Source organism: Drosophila ananassae, chromosome 3R (assembly GCF_017639315.1).
Source record: "Drosophila ananassae strain 14024-0371.13 chromosome 3R, ASM1763931v2, whole genome shotgun sequence".
Lineage (NCBI taxonomy): Eukaryota > Metazoa > Arthropoda > Insecta > Diptera > Drosophilidae > Drosophila > Drosophila ananassae.
This window is the reverse complement of record NC_057930.1, coordinates 26,569,922-26,589,749: the sequence shown is the minus strand read 5'-3', so window position 1 is coordinate 26,589,749 and position 19,828 is coordinate 26,569,922. Positions and strand designations below refer to the sequence as shown.

The 19,828-nt window shown below is 44.2% G+C and overlaps 2 protein-coding genes across 3 annotated transcripts in view; both read right to left on the bottom strand.

Moving 5' to 3' along the window:
- The window catches only part of LOC6497671, a 108,859-nt gene extending 90,408 nt beyond the window's left edge, over window positions 1-18,451 (bottom strand). For both annotated transcript variants that reach the window (XM_014906288.3, XM_044716561.1), the window contains exons 1-2: window positions 17,949-18,451; window positions 13,394-14,384 (exon numbers count right to left, since the gene is read on the bottom strand). The gene's annotated coding sequence lies outside the window, so the exon portion shown is untranslated. The remainder of the gene's footprint in view (window positions 1-13,393; window positions 14,385-17,948) is intronic.
- On the bottom strand, window positions 1,270-2,015 carry LOC26514194. The gene is made up of 2 exons (XM_014906818.3): window positions 1,880-2,015; window positions 1,270-1,819 (listed from the first exon to the last, which is right to left on the bottom strand). The coding sequence occupies exons 1-2, from the start codon at window positions 1,882-1,884 to the stop codon at window positions 1,645-1,647; spliced, it is 180 nt and encodes a 59-aa protein (XP_014762304.1). The 5' UTR covers window positions 1,885-2,015; the 3' UTR covers window positions 1,270-1,644.
- Window positions 18,452-19,828: the final 1,377 nt, after the last annotated feature.

The following is a 19,828-nucleotide window of genomic DNA, read 5'->3' as shown; positions in this document are numbered from 1 at the left end:
CGTGGCGAGGAAAGAATCTTGCACTCGCCGTGCTTCGATGATGCTCTTAAATATTTGCATAAAAAACTACGCTTTCTGCTAGTCGGGAAGATGGTAAATGGTGTAGAAGTTTCACACCGCCACTACCACTCCCTGTTCACTCCCAACTACTGTATCTCCCCACTGCCATTAACCACAAGATGAAGCAGAAGCGGCAACAATAATAATAAGAAACACGCTCCATAATCAACACGTACTCGAGTCCCACCATTCTGGCCAGGATTTGCCGTCCTAAGCCCACACACCACCACCACTCATGTGCAGATGCTGCAGGATCCGAGTGCAGTTGTTAAAGCTAAGTGCAGTTTTTGAAGGCGAGCCATTAGAGTTCTGATTTTACGTTTTTAGAGAAAAATTCTCTAGCCCCAACTTAATCCGACTGCTCATACGGAAGATGGTGCTTCACATATTTCTATTTTGAACCGGCTGACCTCGAGAGCACACACTCCATATCGGCAATCAACGCATGCAAATTGCAGTAGGCCACGAGTCATATTTCATTTCAATAAACAATAAACAATTTGCGCAGCCAAATACAATATAAATAGAAGTGCGATGTGTGAGCAGGCCGGCGACGGCCAGGGCCATCAATAACGGCAAGACTTGACTAGAATCGAATGTCCAGAGCAGGATTCAGTTAGGATTCTATGGCCATCGATAAGTGGGACTAAAACAATTGATTATTGTGTGTCATAAGCACACAATTTGCACTCTCCGGCTCGGACCTCGGCCCACGCCCCACGACCCATGACCCACCATCCTGGCAAATTCGAGTGGAATTGGAAAGAAAATGTGCCGCGCTGCCCAAGCCGACAAACTCAACTGTCAGATGCATATTCGCCTTGGCAGGGCCCCGCCAGAAGCAAATTTAAATGTTAATCAAACGCCGCAACAGACCAATAAGTACAACAAAAAGGAAAACAAATGGGAAAAAGATGAAAATGAAAATGAAAATAAGAGAGTTGAAGGAAAATCTCGCATGCATGCACATGAAAATGAGTTTGATGTGGGAAAGCTGGGTGGATGGGCGTCCACAAATGTAATTGACAGTTCAAGTGACAAGTGGGCGAGTCCGATGAGGTAAAGGATTCTTTCTCATCCAATAAAAGGCGATCCATAATGGAAGCTCGCCGTGCAAAATTGGAGGCAACAAAAATATATCCTGTCCACCTTTCAAAAATGCAAAACGCTCACGGAAAAAATTTTTAATTAAAAAAACGAAATGAGAAATTGGGACAAACTTTATATTATTGGCTTTTTGTCGTTTTTTGTATATGCTATTGGCGTTGTTGAATGGGAACGATGAGCTGGAATTACTGATATTTTTCAGCAATTTTTTAGCATTTTCCCCCGTCATACAGATGTGTCATTTTTGTTTCTCATGCTCAGTATCATATGCTTGTGTCTGGATGAATTGATGTGAAAATTTCAGATTTTTTTTGTCATGTTAATAAAAGTCTATGCTATAGTTCTGCAAATCAGAGGAGGAGTAAGGATCAAGACATAGCCCCAGATATGCGTTGTGTAAAAAAGTGTGGCTTCACAATGTGTGGATGGGTGTTTTCTGTGTTAGTTTTCGGTTAGAGTGGACATCTGAGTGTGAAGTTAGGCCTTCTCCATCAAAAATCGGAAAAGCGCGTCGTCTTGGAACTCGTCCAGTCCGATGCGACGGCCCCAGTAGACTCCTTTGACCTCGAGTTGGGCGATCTTCTGGATCGCATGGCTCTTCATGTCGCGGAGGTCCTTCAAACTCGGCACCGAAATCGATTCAAACCAGTCACTAAATGGGAAGGGATACTTTATGAGCACGAAACTTACTTCCGACACTGTGAAAACTTACAACATTTTAAGTTTTTATTTTTTTTGGGAGTAGAAAAATGTATTTTTTTTTAGATGTTAACCGGTTGAGTCTTTTGAATGTACTGACTGCTTTGAGGGAATCTGAAACACACTACTAACCTGACACACACACACAGCCTACTTGCTTATGAAAAAAATTCAGAACAAGCCCCTGGCTCACATCCCTGTAATTCAGGGCTGGTGCATCATTATTTACACTTTAATTGCAACCATTTCCCGATTTGATGCGCGCCGAAGCTGCCAAACTGCCAAGCTGCTGAACAAGCCACTCCGGAAAGTGTGTGGTGGGTGGTGGCCCATAAAAGCATTCATGCCACATAAAGCGAGCCGCTGTGGCAACAAAGACGGTTTCGTGCATCGCAAACCGAGCCGAAACCATATGATGTTAAGTTTTTATGTGCCCCAGCACCAGAAACAATCCCCGGGGCGTGCAGCATCGCCGCTACTCAGAAAAATCATGCCCATCATCACTCTCACCAGCTTCCTGCCGCCAGTCAAATCAATTGGCTGCAAATAAAAAACAAACAAAACTGGGACCCCCATCCCCACCCACACACACTCCGCCATCTCCGCCGCGAGGACATGGTGAGCGGAAAAGACTCTACAAATACAAATAAATCGCAGCATTTCCGCAACGGTCATGCTCTCCCGCTTTTATGATTATTATATAAATTTTCCCTTGAAATGTCATAAAAAGCCAACGCAAATAAAAAGCATCGAGATGGGGCCAGGCCAGGAGTGGCCTCATCTTTCTGTTCATCATTCCGATTTTTTTTCGCATTACTTTTTTGTATCTGGTGTATTGGGAGAGTTTTTTGGTATGATGCGAGGAAGATGTACACACATTAAATGATGTAGAAAAAAAGCATTTAGTAAATTAAAAGATGCATCATATCTTTTTTTTAAACATTGCCCCATTATGTAGGCAACATTTTTAGGAGGTATCTCGAAGTCGCCATTCATACTTCCCTCTGCCTCATCCAGATTCTTTTCCCTGCCAACGACGTATCAGAAAATTGTGAACGTCATTCCATGTGGCCCTGAGGAGAGTCTATGGATACGGAATGTTAGACACATGTCTGTCTATGGCCAATATTTAAATACGGCTGCCCGACTTATTAGGTTGTTAGAATGTGATTTGCGGCCCTTCTCCACTACCCCAGTCCATTTCCCGTCCTATAAAGTGTAAATCCGAGTGCTGCCGTGTGCTTAGTGGGCTCCCTCTCAGCCAGCAGTTTATTCCTGCAGCTTATGAATTATGAAAGTTCCTTTTTCGGGTATGAGTGCTGGGCGAGGGAGTGCGTTGTGGGCCACGCGTGTCGGCCATAAACGCCTCGCTTTATGGGCCGCAGAGCCTGGCAAATTGAAAGTGAAAAGTTAAGTTGAGCCGAGTTGAATGAAGCTCCCGGCTAAGCCTCATTGGGGTCGCGTTATGAGGCATGAAAAGCAGGCCAGCATAGTGAGTGGAAGAGCAGAGTGAAAGTAAGGCAATTACCCGCTTTCAAAGTGAACGGAATAAATCACCGAAACCATTTTCGCTTTATGTTCCCATTTATAGTTTTTACTGAAACACAAATAAATTAAAACTTTAACAATATGGTGTCACTGGGACGTCTACCGACAAAAAAGGTTCTCATAAATCAGAACTATTGTGCCAATATGTCCTGAAGCCTTTTTTTGGAGTTCCAGGAATTTTTCTCTGGTGCTCAGCTTGATTTCTCAATTTGGAAATTACTTTTTGCAGAATTACATTTTTTTCCTTTCCTTGTATCGCCTTTTCTTGAAGACCAATTCCAATTCATTAGAGCCGAGCGGGAGCTTGGGGAAAATGTTAATGATTTCCGTAAACATGGCCAAACAAATAACGAGGCGCTGGGCGACAGAAAGCCCGTTGATTTTTGTTTTTTATGGCTCACTTAAAACGAAACGGAAATAGTGCCAGAGGGAGACCATCACGGAGACGGAGCAAGAGTGGATGGCTGAGCAAAAAGCGGACAGCGAATTTTTAACGTGTTAATGCCAAGGCGGCTGCTAACAAGTAGACAAACAAAGAGAGAAAAAGGAGGAAATAGCTCGAAAAAAGTGACAGCCAATGGAGTGGGAGGATGTGAAAGGACAACCGGGTGCGAGGTGGATAAAATGGATGTCTTATTTGATGTGCACTTACAACTTTGAGGACAGAAAGGGACATGATTCTTAGCTCAAAAAAAGATATTCATGAAATTTTTTAACAAATAAATAAATATGTACATTTTAGTCTTAATTTTTGTAAGTGTAATAAGTCTGTCTCCAATGCTTCCCTTTTTGCAACTTCTTGCTTTTTGTACTTGCCATTTCGGGTACTTGTGAAGTGATTTCCACAAATGAAATTTAATTGCAAAAATAATAAAAACAAGGATGCAAGGCAGACCAGCGGCAAAACAACTTCATTTGCATTGCGAATAAACGGAAATAAATACAAAAACATGACAGAAAATACTTTTTTGGGCTTTGGTTTGATTTTTCTGGGTAAGGGAGGAGATCTCTACCATTTATTTTTTGAATTTCCACCCCATCGCTTCTATCAAAAATGCAATTGAAAACTGAAACCCACACAGAACCCAATTCAATTAGCCAACTGATTAAACTTTCATTTGCCACACATAAATATAGAATATTTGTACAAGCTGGCAAAGTGAACAGCAAACTGCCGATGGCAGATTGGGTGCCACGCTCACGTGGGTCACTTCAAAGCGAAAAGCTAGGAGCGTAGGGCCTCGCATTACGCATACGCCCTGTTGGTCTTGCTGGCCTACTCGGCGAGTAATTTGGCTAACGGCCAGAAAAGTGCCAAAAACGGCAGAAAGCTTAAAACATACTTTCGCAGCAGTGCTGGAAGGGGGTGGGCTTTTTAGCAAATTTTTAAAGGGGGGCCCGGGGATGGAGTTACATCCTTTCCAATCGAGACCCACTTAACGTTCGCCGCCACAATTTCAATGCATTGTAGACATTTATGGAATTTTTTGGAGCTCTTTCGGAGCGCCATGTCGAAAATTGTGCAAAAATGCCAGAGTGCAAAAAAGTTCTAGTTTATTCTGTATGGGAGTGTGTGTTTGTGGGATGCAAAGCGCTCGCTTGTTTGGGTGAGTGAAAATAAAATGCTGGTTATAAAATTTTATGCCGATTGAAACGTTCACGAAAGCATATTTCCTTTATGGCTTTATTTTATTTACCTACTGCGGCTGCTGCCGGATCCTTTCGGGTCCTTGCAGTCTGCACTTCCGCATTGCGCGCCAAGGACATTATTCATTGTCCTCCCCAGCTCCTCCGCTACCAGTCTCTTCGGGGGCCACTTGAGAGTGCAAGAGTAGATAATAATTCTTACATGTCGCAGCAACTTGCAATTCTCGGCCCCTTGGCTTGGCCCGGTCCCTCCTCCATGTTAGTTCCTATTGCTGCGTGCTCTCATGCTCCTTTTTGTCCTTTTTATTTTCTCTGCCAGGGCCTTTGTCTTTTGGCGCCTTTTGTCTTTCACTTATGAATGTGCGCTGGCCCAGCTTCCGTTTTCTGCGATTTCCACACTCCATTGGCACTGAGAGAAAACAGGGCTAGCCCCTCATTTTTAATGTATTACTAGTTTTGGGCTAGTATTTCTTAAGATATAACTACTTTTCAGTTTAATACATAACTTTAAATATGGCTCGTGTGGGTATAATTTTTTCTCAAAGCATTTGTGGCAGATTTTATGATGAGCCGAGCCTGCCACATGAGCCCCAAGGCATTTGGGAAGCAGGACAACGACAACGACAACGAGAACGGCAAAGACAACGACACTGACAACGACGCCCCATAAAGTGCTAAAACTTAGGAGCAGTCAAAGCTCAAGAAACTGAAACTCAGACTGAATTCGAGTCTGGAGCGCTGCTCCCTTAATACTTTGATAATCCTTGGCTCCAGTCGAACAGATAGACCCACACCCACATGCACAATAACTTCTGATACGAAGGACTTCCTCTCCCCCGAAGACAGCCATTCAACTTTGTTACTGGAGCTTTATCGCCGCCTCGCATGTGTTTGTCTGTTTCCATATCATTCTCACTGTGTATGGCAGAATTATATAAGCATGATAATATTGTATAACACATCGGTGCCCTTCATCTCTCGCTAAGTGGGAGGAAGGGAGGCTCTCCGTTCTGTGGCTCCCTGCCAATTCACTTTGTCTAGTTTCAATTTCAATTTGATTTCGTGCCACTCGTTGGCATCATTTTGATTTGCTTATTTGTCTGGCTCTTGTTTATTTCTCTTGTTCTAGCAATCTAACAATTCGAGCGACTTATCTCTGCAGTTCTCCAGTTCTCTTGTTAGAAACTTGTAAAATTGATTACAATGTTGAAAGGGCTGTCTTATCAAGCCAATGAGTAGAAACGTTTTACATTTTGTTCTTTCTCCATGGGGCTATTAAATTTATAGTTTTTCAGACTTTGTCTGCCAAAACTTTTAGCATTTGGACCAGAAAATATATGATAGTTGTGTCTCTGAAAAGGGAACAGCGAGCTGCATTAGATTTTAAAAAATAGAGAAGAATAATATTCCCCATCTTCAAGCTTACAGGGTACACATTTCCTGTTGCTGCAATTGCATTTTCAACGAGGAGCAGTGGTGCTGGGACCTAACCGCAACAGCCGCTCCTAACCGCAAACGCTTTTTCGTGCCAGGGCAACACTTCCATGGCAGCCCAGCAGGACGCTTTAAAGGACAGCCGGAGAGGAGGGAGACAGAGCGATTTGAATAGAGGCCAGAGCCCACCAGTGGCTCCATAATTACAAATTGATAACAATTTGAACCTTAATCAGTTATGGGAGCTGCAAGCCCCGCCGTATGCATGGCCCGGAGGGCGAGGTGAATGGGCACCACCGGATGCCGGCGGAGGCTCACAGGATATGCACAATTTGTGCTTTATTTGTTAGATCAATAGGCAGCTGATAAACGCTTCAGAGGTGTTTATGGGGGACTACGGATGGGAAGCCCTACTATTTAAACGGCAAATATTAAACATAATATGGGGAAAATAGAACTGTAAGTAGTTTAAACTTGTTATACGGCCTGTAACTATTTACGAAAGCTAATTTATGAGCCAGCAGCAACTTTGAAACATTGACAATCAGGACGAATCGGGCCCATTGGGCTCGTAAATTTAATTGATAATATTGTTGACAGGCGTGGAGTGGCCGATAGTCGAGGCTTAGTCGGCGCCAAAGCCGATCACAAATATTTGCTTATTTGCGGGCCAAACACTGGGCGATGGACTGGGTAGCTGCGACGGGCGGTGTGTTTGTCCATTAAACATTTGCGTTTGACTTATAAATATTTTATCGCACTGCAGTTGCAAATTTATGTTTAATGCGCTGCAACATGTATGAATGTAAGAGCACCCCTCTGCTCAAAATCTACTCAAAATCTACTCAAATTATGCACGCGACGCATCCCGAGAGCTGGCGGAAGGATGTGGGAAGCCTGGAGCAGGACTAACGTTGTATAACTTTACATAGACAATTATTTACAAGTGCGCAGTTAGAGAGCCAGAACCCGGAATGCTTAACAAGAGACACCCCAGAAAAGTTAAACCTGACCCACCTCAAAAAAATATTCACTATTTTTTGCCCAGTGTGTCTGGGACTAGACATTGCTCGCCTCATAAACAGTATACAAATTCTGGCCCATTCAGGGCATTTCTTCTGCCATTACACACCAATCTCCAGCCACATTTAGGATGCCCCAGAGGAGTGCGTGGAAACATTTCCCCGTCCATCTCCCATGGCATCCATCTGCATATGCGAGTGCCAAAGTCTCGAGCTTAAGTGACACTAACAACCCAAGGGGGAGGCTTTGGGCGGTGGATGGTGGCTAGTGGGAAGTGAGAGCCAAGGATATCAACCCAAGACACACCCGAAAGCCAACTCATCTGCCTGCTCAAGTCGGTGTTATGTTTTGGCTGCTGCTGCCGCTGCTTTTGGAGAGCAACTCAATCTAAATGCGGTACAATGACATCTAAAGTGTTTGGGCTAGCTTTTTTCCATGATGCCAACTTGTCAAGCCAAAGCCCTAAATTCCCCCTCCCCACACCGTGCATCCTTTTCCCTTCCTTGTGTATCTCAGTGACATTAGTTTTGCTTTCTTAGAAATGTGTCACGTAATTTCCAAGAGGAGTGAAATGGCACGGAACACGGAGTCCCAGTGCCGGAGTCCCGCTGCTCTGACTATTGTATATGGCTGGCATTTAACTTAAATGTATGTAGAACATTTTGGCATTACGCATGGCACACTCTCTGCCCCTCTATTTCCGGGGCAACTACTGCCGACTCTTTCGCCCCACCGGAATGTGTGTCAGTTGACGTTTAAAGATCGTTAACAGTTGGCACAAGGTGGCGACTGAACTTGGGGGAGCAATGCCAGATAAGTGGCAACAAATGTTGGCTTGTTCTGCAAATTGACTTTTCACTCTTTTCGCCATAAAGCATTTTGCAATTTATTTGCAGAAACAAGGTATTTGCGTAGGATTCATTACCCTGGCACTGCAATTTATTCTTGGTAGCCTGCCGCATAAAGGAGGGGGTTTTTTAATGATTTTCCACGCACGGAATAGCTCTGGAATACATCCCATGTAAACTCACCATGTATCTTTGTAAATTCAACCTTCAACCAAGGCTCGCTGATTAAACCAATCGACCGCGGCGGTTGAGAGGCGGTTAAAATAAAAAGTTGAGCCAACTCTCTCGTGTTCCCAACAAATCAGCACTTAACGTTAATTACGATTTTTTACGCTGATATGGCATTTAAAATGATTTTCCCTCGTATTAACCGGAGGGCAGGGGCCAGGGTGAGGCCAGGGGAGGGATTAATGAAATGCACGTCCGCCGCTGGAAACAAAACTTTTGTTGGCAATTGACTGCAGACAGTGCAGGGGGAAAAAAACAGAACCCACACACCCGGGGGATAGCGTATGCATTTGACATTAACTGCGCAGCTCGGGGATCCCCTTGTTTTAAAAAATGTCGCTCCAATTTGCCGCTCGGCTTTGCTCCTGCTCCTGCTCTTAGTCCGGGTCCTGCCGGGTCCTGCCGGGTCACTTAATTGTGCGCGCATTAAATTGCTTAACTGGAGAGTCCTTCAAACGGGGCACCCCCCACGTGGCCACTCTAACATGTTTCGCATATTCAGGATTTAGTATTTCACTATATTTTCCTCCAAAGAATAACTCTTTAACATATCTCAGTAGTTCCTTGAACAGCGCTCCCATTGTTTCCAGTTCAAATATTGTATCTAGATTCTAGAACTGCTTCCACATCTCGTGATGTCCTGGCCACGCCTCTGTTGGCCCGGATCCGCCCTCTCATCATTACATTTCATTAAGCTTTGGGCCCGTGCTGGCACTGTTTCTGTTTCTGCTCCTGTCTCTGTTGCTTTTGTGTTTATTAAACGCTTTTCGGGGCGCGTGTTCATTCAATTTGTTTCTGCTGCCGCTCTTGTTCCTGAATGCCGAATGTTATGTCTACATGCCTGCGTCTAAATAAACAACAACAATAACGAGAACATCGTCTCGGGAGCGGGTGTGCGTGTGTTTGTGGGCCGTTGCGAGGAAAATCGTTTTAATTGTTGTGTTTAAATAACAGACGCGGCAGAGCAGGAGTCTGTAGGCCGTAGCCCCAGGCCCCTAGTCCCGAGTCCGGAGTCCGGAGCCGAGGAGAAATTGGGGCCAACATGGAGAGCGTGTGTCGTGGGGGCGTATACTTAATATGACGCATACGCCGCGTGTCGCCGCTGCTTTTGTGTGTTTCGTTTGCGTTTGTTTGATGTCGTGCGACCGAGTCACATAAAAGCGAGCAAAAAACAAAAGGCAAGAACCAAATAGTTCTGAAATTTTGAGCAGCTTTACCGAGAAGCAGAAGTTAGGCCTTAGGCCCAAGCTGGCACATTACCTTGGAAATGTGTCTCTTAACATGAAAGTAAATATTAATTCCTTTAAATTCCAATATTTATTTCTAAAAAAAACAACAGATTAAAGCCCCAGTCTGCGCTTTGACCTTCCTCGGCTAGGCCAAGTGCAAAAGTTTCTTCTGTTTTTATTAATTCCACGAGCATAGGAAAATTTATTGAAAATGCCTGTTGGCAGGACACGTAGCAAAGGAAACTTTTGCCAGCAAAACTCATTTCTTGTTGTCCTGTTTTTTTCGGTACGTGAGCTTCGAGGAAAAAACAGCGTAATTAAAAACGAGAAGTCGTCGGCGCGAAAGCTCTTGATATGTGCTGCTTCTGTAACGAAGCGAATGCTGGCCGGAGTGGGACTGGACCTGGAACTGGGAGCCACGAAGGCAGTGCTGGTGCGGATAAATTTAGACAGCTTTTGCCATCTGATATGATAAATCTACTTAATCCAATAAACAAACAGCGGGGGGCGGACCAAAATTGAAGCGCTGCGTTGCGATGCGAGAATGCGAATCGTGCGTGCGCAGCAAGCGACGGAAAGTGCCAAGTTTTAATTGTGAAAGTTTAGCAGCAGAACAGGATCTAGGATTGTGGGAGGCTCTGTGCGGGCGGGCTGGGGAGTGCAGATGATGGAGGGGAGCTGCCACACAGACTCACAGCAGGTGTGGCAAATTGCTGCCCGCACTGGGACATCGAAGCCCGCATGCGACAAGCCATGAATTCAGCTTGTTCTCTAGCCAGAGGCAAGGATATACAGAGAAAAAATGCATATCTAACAAATAAATAGCCAAAAAAATTATTGAAGCCTACTAATATTTAAGCAACTAGTATTCTCTTTTTTAAACTCTGATTAGACTCAGTATATCCCTTTTCTTAAATAAATTTTTCTCAGTGCATTGATGTCCTGTCGCTCTGTCTGCCGACTAGGCTGTCATTCCACGTTACTTGTCATCAACTTCATGCGTTTTGACATTTTTATTAGTTGAATACTCCTTAGAAGCACGCTCCATTGCCTCAGCTCCCAGTTCTAGATTCTGTATCCCGTATCCTGTGCTAGGGGCCCTGTGTCCCCAGTCCCCAGTTCCCTGTCCCGGGCCTGGTGCTAGCCTGTGACGTCTAATAAGTGTTTACTACGTCATGAAGCGCCAGCAGCAGTGCTTTAAAGCATCCCACTGGCTACGGCTGCGAGGGAGAGTGTTTCCCAGCATGTCCTTTCACAAAAAGTATGCCCCGGGCTTCGGCAATTCCCCACTCAATAAATATTGAACAAACTGTAAGCGATTTTCGTGTTTTTGTAGTGTTTGATTAATTGTGTTGGCAAGGGGTTCTGTCGGACTGGGAGAGAGTGAAAAGTTACACAGTTTATAAGGTTTGAAGCCTAATAACTTGAGAGAAAGATCAGACGCTGCACAATGTTATTCTTTAGCCAATTAATTACAATGTATCTTAAACGTTTGCCAGCTATTAAAATACTGCTGAACAGAATTGATAATTTAACCAAACAAATTTGAAAGGATTTTTTTAATCGACATTATGCAAACCTTTCATGTCAAAAAAATCCACAACTATGCCAGCGGAGGCTTTAATATATGCAATTAAACAGGGAAAACAATGAGCGAGAGCAGCAGATGTTAAATAAACATTCGCATTAAATTCAGATGCAGCCTGATGAAAAGCGAATAAAACACGGCTTACCATTTAACGCGCTCTGTTTATTTGGCGTAAAACCGAACAACCAATTTTATCGGCGCTCCAACTGGATAAATAGCAGTGGAAACACAACCTTTGAGCTACACGGAAGGGCCGGTGGCGGGCATTCAGTAATTTAAGAGTTGGAACTTAGTTTAATTATAACAATTTGCGCTGCAAACAAAATACCATAGTTGAGGTAAATCACAAACTTTGATCTCGAAAGCCAGTTGTGGCGTTTTCCTTTCGGCGCAGGGACTCACAACAAAGTCCAACTTCAAAGAAGGCACATTAAAAGTGTCCTCAGCAGGACTCTCAACGTAATGCTAATAGAGTGCCAGAGGTAGAGGAGAGCAGGGCGCGGTGGGGCGGCGAAAAATTGCCAGCGATATTTATGATGGAGAAATACCCAAAGTCATACAACGACCTCAATGTCCATTTGCTAAAGTTGCCATAAAAGAAATGCCCGGGCCAGTCCTTATTCCTTTCCCGCCCCACTCCCAGTTGGTGGGAAAAAGTTTTAAGCATCTGGCGTAGGTCCAAATGAAGGTAAAAGGCAGCGAGCGAAACTTTTAAATGAAATTTTTGTGTTAAAGTTTTGTCAGGTGAGGCCACAGGTAAGCAGCCACGCAATGCGACAACAGCCAGCTGGCTTAGGGTCAGCCGACCAAGCGACCAAGGAGCCGCCTTGGAACCGGTTCGGCTCCACCGCAGGACCACAAACCCACAGCGGCGGACCACAGGCGCACACCGACGCACATCGACCCAGTGGAGGAGACAAAGTTGCAGGCTGTATTGTCACGTAAAACGGTGACAGATTCCAAAGACGACGATGGCAGCCAGGCAAATAACATTAAAACAACAAACAACAATGGGCCATTCCAGCGCCAGGAGAGCGGGTGTCATCATCATTACACTGGAGAAAACTGGGTTTTAAACTGGGACTCTAAATGACTCATAACTCTATAAGGACAGGAATATATTAAAGGATTTTCCCTTAAAAATTTATATATTTTATATTTAGGTCCACTTTCTTCCTGTGTCCTTTGGATATGACAGAATCTCCCACTTTCCTGGACGTGAATGAAACTTTCGTTCTGTGACTCCAACGACTTAATGGCAGGCCCACACACCTACAGCCCCGAATTCTGCCCCACCCTCCCACTGTGACTTTGTTCCTCAGTCCGCAAAATGAAATTAGCAACACATGCCGGTCCAGGATACAGGGCCCAGGACACCCCTCGAATGAAAAAACGCAGTTCCCCCCATCCCCATCACCATTCCCATTCAGCAACAAAAGGAGCAGCGCCTTCGTTTGCATTTAAAGTAATTACAAGAATTTTTCCCTGCATATGTTTGCCATGAGGAGCCGAGGATATGTGTGGGTGGATGCTCGACTTTGCCTAATGCTCGGTTAGAATTATGACAGCCTCGGCTGCTTAAGCCCCCAAAAGAGCTAATGCGTTTTTAAATATGCTGCAGCGGAAGCTCGGTCGGCATTAATTAACAGCCCTCCCAGTGCAGCCTCCGGAGCTGCTGCGGCTTAGGCTTTGGTCGGGAGCGAAAAGGGTTTCCCAACCGACTGCCAGACTTTGCGGCGAGTCCTGATAAAAGGGTTGCGCGAGAAGGTTTGGGGAAATTGCTCTATATTTCATGTGACATTTAGAGGCCTAATAGGATTTGCGTTGGCAACCCGCAGAGCTTGCACGGTGGGATGAGCATTTTTATACTTTTGTAGGGAATACTTTTCTACGAAAATCTTGTGACCTTGCGGGAAATTTCTCAGGCCATCGCGAAGGAAGTAATACTTAGTTTTATGGATAAGATATAATCTTGCACTCACCTGTTGATGTCTTTCCGCTTTTCGCACGCCCGGACCCCACGGCGTATACTCGATATTCGCTGGGTATCTTTGCAACCACTCACGAACACTAGCACAAGTATTTATTTAGCCCGCACTGGAGCGCACTCGCGACACGTAATTCCTTCTTTAATTTCAATTTGTGGCACGCTTGTATGTTTCGGGCTGCCTCGTCCAAAAAATCCTGACGGTAATCATGCAATAAGCCGCACTTGTAGAACACACACACTCGGGTCAGTCTTGGCTGCTCAGTTCCCTTTCTTTTTTTTGGGGCGGCGAGGTCCTAGCTGTCCTGTCTGCTCTTTGTTGGCGAAAGGAAACAGCTTGAAATGCTATTAAAATATAATCTTCTGATAATCTGCACTTAATTTCGTGCTCTACCCCAAAGGAGAGCGTATTAGGCAAGAAAAAGACGTTTATGTGTCCTGGCCGTCAGCTGCTTCGTCCTGCTTCGCATTGTAGTGGCGTTGGTTGGAGCTTAGCTTTATTATTTCGAATTTTTCCGAGCGAATCTTTTAATTATTTCCACTAAAAATTTTTCTCTCACTTGGCTACTCCACTCGCCTTGTTTTTATTTTTATTATAGCTCGCATTTGCTTCGAATTTCTGTTCCTTTTTCGTCCACGTGGATATTTTTTTTGTTGCAAGGATTGTGTAAGTTTTACGCTCCGCTGATTTTTAATGTTTTTTGGTGTTCCCGTGCAACAAACTCGCTCATGTGAGTGCGTGTTGATTTCCTCTGGTACTACCTTTTCATACACTCGCACTGTCGTCCCTCTCTATTTGCCCGACGCTTCCTTTTCAAACTCGTCCATTGCCTTTGTCCTTTTTGAAATTTATCAAATTTTCGTTTCCCGTCCTTTCTATTCTTTTCGCTTTGGGGTTTTCGCTCCTCCTCACGTTTTTTTTAATCAAATTTCCACTTGATTGGAGTGACGACAATTTCGTTGATTTCCGGTTGATGTTGAGGCTTCTGTTTTGGCGTGGCACCCAACCAAGGGAGCAAAGAAATGGAAGAAAGGGAAAAATTTTGTTAGAAAAATACATTTGCCTCAGAAAGTTTCTATGCGATTAAATGAATAAAGCAGTTGGCCACATGCATGTTACTTTTTGGTCGGGATGAGCATTCAAATCCAGACCCTTTTCCGACAAAGTATCGTTTAATTTCCTTTTTAATTTAATTCAAGGCTTTTTGAGCCTCGCCTTTTACTTAATTTCCCAACTTCCGCATTACAGTTCCTCACACAGCGTCGCCTCGTTCTCCATTTTGCCGCTTTCTTCCGTTTTCGCCATGCTGATCCTCTTAACAGGACACTGCCTGGCTGGCACATGAAAGCGACTCAATATAACGAAACTGCAGCTCCGCATTAACACCCCCACTCTCACACCCACACCCACACACACATTTATGCAAAAAATCACAAAATGTTTCCCATTTTCGTTGATTTCTTTCCAAGGACTTGTTCCTGCTGTCGCCTGCATGAAATTATAATTGTATTCTCATCTCACCGCAGACAGTAAAACATTTAATTTCCTCCTCGCGGATGCCGGAGGGACGGAGGACGAGGCCCGCTATAATTCCTTCCGGTTATTTTTGCCGCCAAATGGCGCTTCGTGTTTCTAATTCCGCGCCAAACCTATTTACTTCACCCGGGCCTCCGTGCATGTCCTTCGGAGATTTCGAACCGAAAAAAAAACCGACCATAAAGAAAATTACAGAAAAATTAAATCACTTCGCCCCTCGTCAACACAACACACTCCGCACTCCTGAGTATCAACGTATTTCTTCCATTTTTTGTGTGCTCTTGGCATTTATGCTTCATTTATTTTTGATGGTTTTCTGGAAACGCCAGAAATGTTTAAGGAGAAACGTTAAATGGTTTATTCGAACATTTTCGAGCGACGCAAAAATATTATATGCACTTGTGTTTCTTTATGGCCCGGAATAATGGCGAATGTAATGGGGATTAAGAGCAGAACGTCTTCTGCTTAAATTCAATATTTGCCTGCCCGTTTTCGAGTCAAATAAATTGAGTTTGTAAATTGAGGCAGAATCCTCAAATTAATTTATTGACTCTCAATATTTCCGAATCAAAGTCGAGCTGCAATTAGTCCCAGTTAAGACTCAATCGAATAATAATCTCCCACTGCATGACTGAAATGCATGTCAATATCCTTTGGTTGGATTATTATTTTGGTTTATTGACGACTGTGCACATGAGAGTCTACTTCAAGAGATATATATAATATTTTAATATTTTCTAGGCTCTACAAGCTGCTTGTATTGAATCAGCCAACCCTTCAATCGTTTACGGGCCCTTTGCACTGTTGCCCGAACTAATTAGTTTCCATTGAGGAGCAATAATTTATTAGCCTTTCAGATCCGTTGATATATTTCCGAGTGTCAAAGAGATGGCGCTAATTAATTAAATTATTTTAAATACCTGCGTGGCTTCAGAGAAGGGCTAGCAAGCCAAAGCCCAGATAATAAAAATTCATCAACTGTCGTTTTATGATTTTGCTGCTTTTAAAGCCGCCACGACGAGAGCTGCACAAACACAAAATGTCCCCAGCCTGCGGTCTCATTTTCGAACGCATTTTAATGAGGTTTCCACTGGAGAGGGGCGGAGAAGGTGCAGACTGTATTAATTAAAAAAGGGTTTCCATGAACTCTGCGCCGGGGCAAAAATGTCAACCAGGCGTTGACCCAGAAAGGCGAAAAAACTGTAACTGAAACTCTCGAGCAGCAGCGTTTAAGGCTCGCTTTAAGGTCCTTCAGCCTTTGCAGAAAGTGCTACACGTGTCCTGTCAGTGTGTGTGAGCCTGTTTGTACATGAACAAGAGGCCCGAGGCGGCGGAAAACGCAATTTCAATTTTTCCAGGGTGAGAAAACGCCCATCGGTCCCTTATATATTTCTTGCAACACCCATACACGAATGAAAAATGTTATTAAGATTTAAAATAAATTAAAGAAAAGAATGAATCAATATTTCAATTTAAACCTTAGACAAGGTAAAGAAAGATATAAATTAAAACATTCATATCTTTTGATGAAAAATAGAAAAACTAATCAAGAAAGTAGGTTTTATTTTCCACAAAGTATCTTTTCAACCCAACAATTTTTCACGAATTTAAGTCTGAGAATTTAAATAGTAAAGTCTACTTTATTATTTCTATTCCCCATTATTTTCTTCCTGTGCATTAGCTTTAATTTCCGCATGAATGCAAAGCAAAGGTTTTTCGGCAACAGCAAAAAAGGTTTGCCCTTCGCATGTTGACTTGTCTTGCGAGTCAGAGCCAGACTCGGAGGCCATAACAATAAAAGAAAACAAAAGGCAACCGCCCAAAATTGAGGCGCAATCTTTTGTGGCGTCTTCCCAGAACCAGACCTGCCAGAAGACCAGAAGAAACCTTTTCAACTTGATTAATTTCCCACAATTTAAGTTGATGAGAGGGGCTGCCTGGCTGACTGGACGGACGAAAATTTTGAGGGCCCAGTTCAAATATCCTGCAGGGCGTCTGGTGTCTGTTGCCCACTTTGTGATTTCGGTCCAGATGGCTTTGCGAATGTGTTGCGATTAGGTAAACGGGCCTGCGATTTGATTTATCTCAGGAGGCAGCCCAGAAACGATGCTGGGATTAGGTTTCAGCCCGAAAACCAAATCGCTTCACATAAACCATTCCGTATTGCGTTCAATTACAAACAATTTGCATGATGCACCGAAAAATGCCGAAACAAATAGTTTCTCACAACAACGAACACTGTTCTCGGAGCCCAATCGACATTGCTCATACGACAGGTTGTCCAGCAATATTCCAAAACTAATTCCTGCCGCTTCCCCAAACTTTTCCGGCTCGCACTTCCTTTGCAATCGAAAGGAAAAATATTGAAAAACAAGCAAAGTTTCGTCTTCTTCGCAGTTTCGACTCGGTTTTTGTTGCTGCTTCTGCTCCATGATTTATTGGCCGAAATGGTTTTTGTTTGCCAGTCCTTGCCAGTTTGTTTGCCTGTTTGTGTGCTGTTGTTTTGGGTTCAGCACTGGGCCAAAGGTAAAAGAACTTTGGCGAGTTTGAAATGTTGCCAATATGTTTTTATGGCCGTCGCTCGGCATTTAGAGCAAAAAACTATGCCAACTATTCGGTTGCTTGTAAATGGAAGAGTTTCTGCCTTTTGCTGCGAAAAATTCACTGCCGGAGAAAATCCATCAATAAAATTCTTCCCCAAGCACCCGGCCAGGTTGTTTTCAAGTTTTTGTTATTTTTTGGCTTTGAGCTTAGCGGTTAAAAAAAAATCCAAAATAAGATCTGATTTCATTGTGAATAAGTTTTCGAAAATGAAACTTTGTTTGTTGACTTATGAATTATGTTGTTTGCGAGGAAAGTTGGGAGAAAGTGCTTTGGATTTTAAAAAAAAATTTTTGGCGAGGTTTTTCACAATTAATTTCACAAATAAAATTCTTCTGCTTTTTAGATTGAATATCTATTTCCAATTATTTTCATTTTTGGGCATCTATTGGGGTTTCACAACTCTGCTTACTTTTTAGCGACTGCCTTCTGATTTATTTTTGGCCTTAGCATATGCTGCGTAGCTCTGATTAATTAATTTCAATTCGTTTTTGGAATTTAAATCCTTTGACCGAGTTTTTTTTTAAATCGTTTTCACTTTGTTTACTTGGCCCTGCTGAACTGCTGGCAGCTGAACAATTAAAGTTCCACCGGTTCGCTTAGGAGGACTCGGCCACCGAAAAGTATCTCATACGCACTGTGTTCACCCACTGACACACTCACACACGCTCACGCACACGGACGCGATGCGATGCGATGCGAACGCGGTGCTCGACTCTGGAATCTGGGGGAGAACGCAGCAGCATCGGCTCCTCTGTGAACGGAGGCTGGAGCTTGACTGAATCGCCGCGGTTAACTAGCCAGCCGTCGAGGATGGCAGGACCTACTACAAGGCATCTGGCCAAAACCGACGAGGCCGAACGAAAAAAGTCAGCAGCAAGGAGCGAACGAAGCGGCCCGGAGTGCCAGCAGAATTCCGAGGATGCTGCCAGCGAACTTCTGCCTATTACAGCATCCCTGCGAGAGCTTTCCAGGATGTGCTTTCCGCCTAAGAGAAAGTTACAAATGGCAGAGAGTTGTCCCGAGCTTGCAGCCCACATTCAGCGTCCTGAACCGAGAGGCTTGGGAGCGAGCTTTCGAGGAGCTTTCGGCCAGACTGTGTTGCACTTTGTTGACCATGTTGTGTAGTTTGATTTAAATTTGAAACGGTTGGAGATTGAGTTATCAGTCTCATAATTGGTACTATATCTGATTTTGGAACAAAGTTTTGATTTTAGTAATGGTCTCTTCAACAGTCCTTAGGTGTAGCATAGAAGTTTAAGATTAAATTCCTTATAAAAAACCCCCTTTTATATTTACTGTACCATATAGAAACTGATAGTACCCTTTAGCCCTTTTTCAGGTAAAAGTGTTACACGCGAAGCTAATCACAAGGGCAGATTCACAAATACCTAATCACAGCTGCCTAGGCGGCTAATCAATGAAGCCCGATCCAGGATGCCTGGCCTGGCCAAAATGAAAAGGTGGCCTAATGCCCCACGCTGGCCAATGGACAAATTTGTCCACATGGCTGAGTGGCAGACAGCGCTAATTAAACCACATGAACGGCAGCCACGGCGCAGAGCAGTGGCCGAGGCCAGGGCATTAAAACTGATATAAAGCCTGAAAAATCAGTGGGGCACGCAGACGTGGGGCGCCCCAAACACTTGTTTCAACTTGCAAGCCATTAACTGTTTTGTTTGGCCTGGAAAAGGAGAGCGGCAGGGATCTGGGGGAGTGAAGGGGCGGCAGTGCTAGGGAGTAATGGCAGGAAAAATTGGGAGGTGCCACCTTGATTGTATAATGGAAGGACGCTGCCTAAATGCAGCCCCCATGTCCTGTAAGTGACACGTAGAGACAATCGAATTGTGATTTGCCACAGGGCACCGAACAGAGTGGTGGCGGGGTGAGGGACAGACTGCCACAGGATCCAGGCCCCCGTCCATGGGGCACTCTGTCAAAGTGGCAGAGCCATCCAGCCGAGTCAGTCGAGCTAGCCGAGCCAGCCGAGCCGTCTGCTGCTCCACTTCCTTGAACTGTTTCTGGCCATTAAGTGGCGCACATGTTTGTCTCACACCGCGTCTCGTCGCCCCTTTCCGGCCCACTCCGCCTCATGCCACTCCATTTGGAGCCTGCCAAAAAGGAAGCGGCCAACGCCAGGTGTCTTGACACTACACGGAGAGAAATCTAGTGTTCTTATGCGAAATAAGGCAATAAAACTTTAAGAGAAGAGAGTGGGGTAATGTTTAATGTTGATTATCCTTGACTCTAGCTATTGTAAGCTTACAATCACTGGGAAATATTATTCTGGAC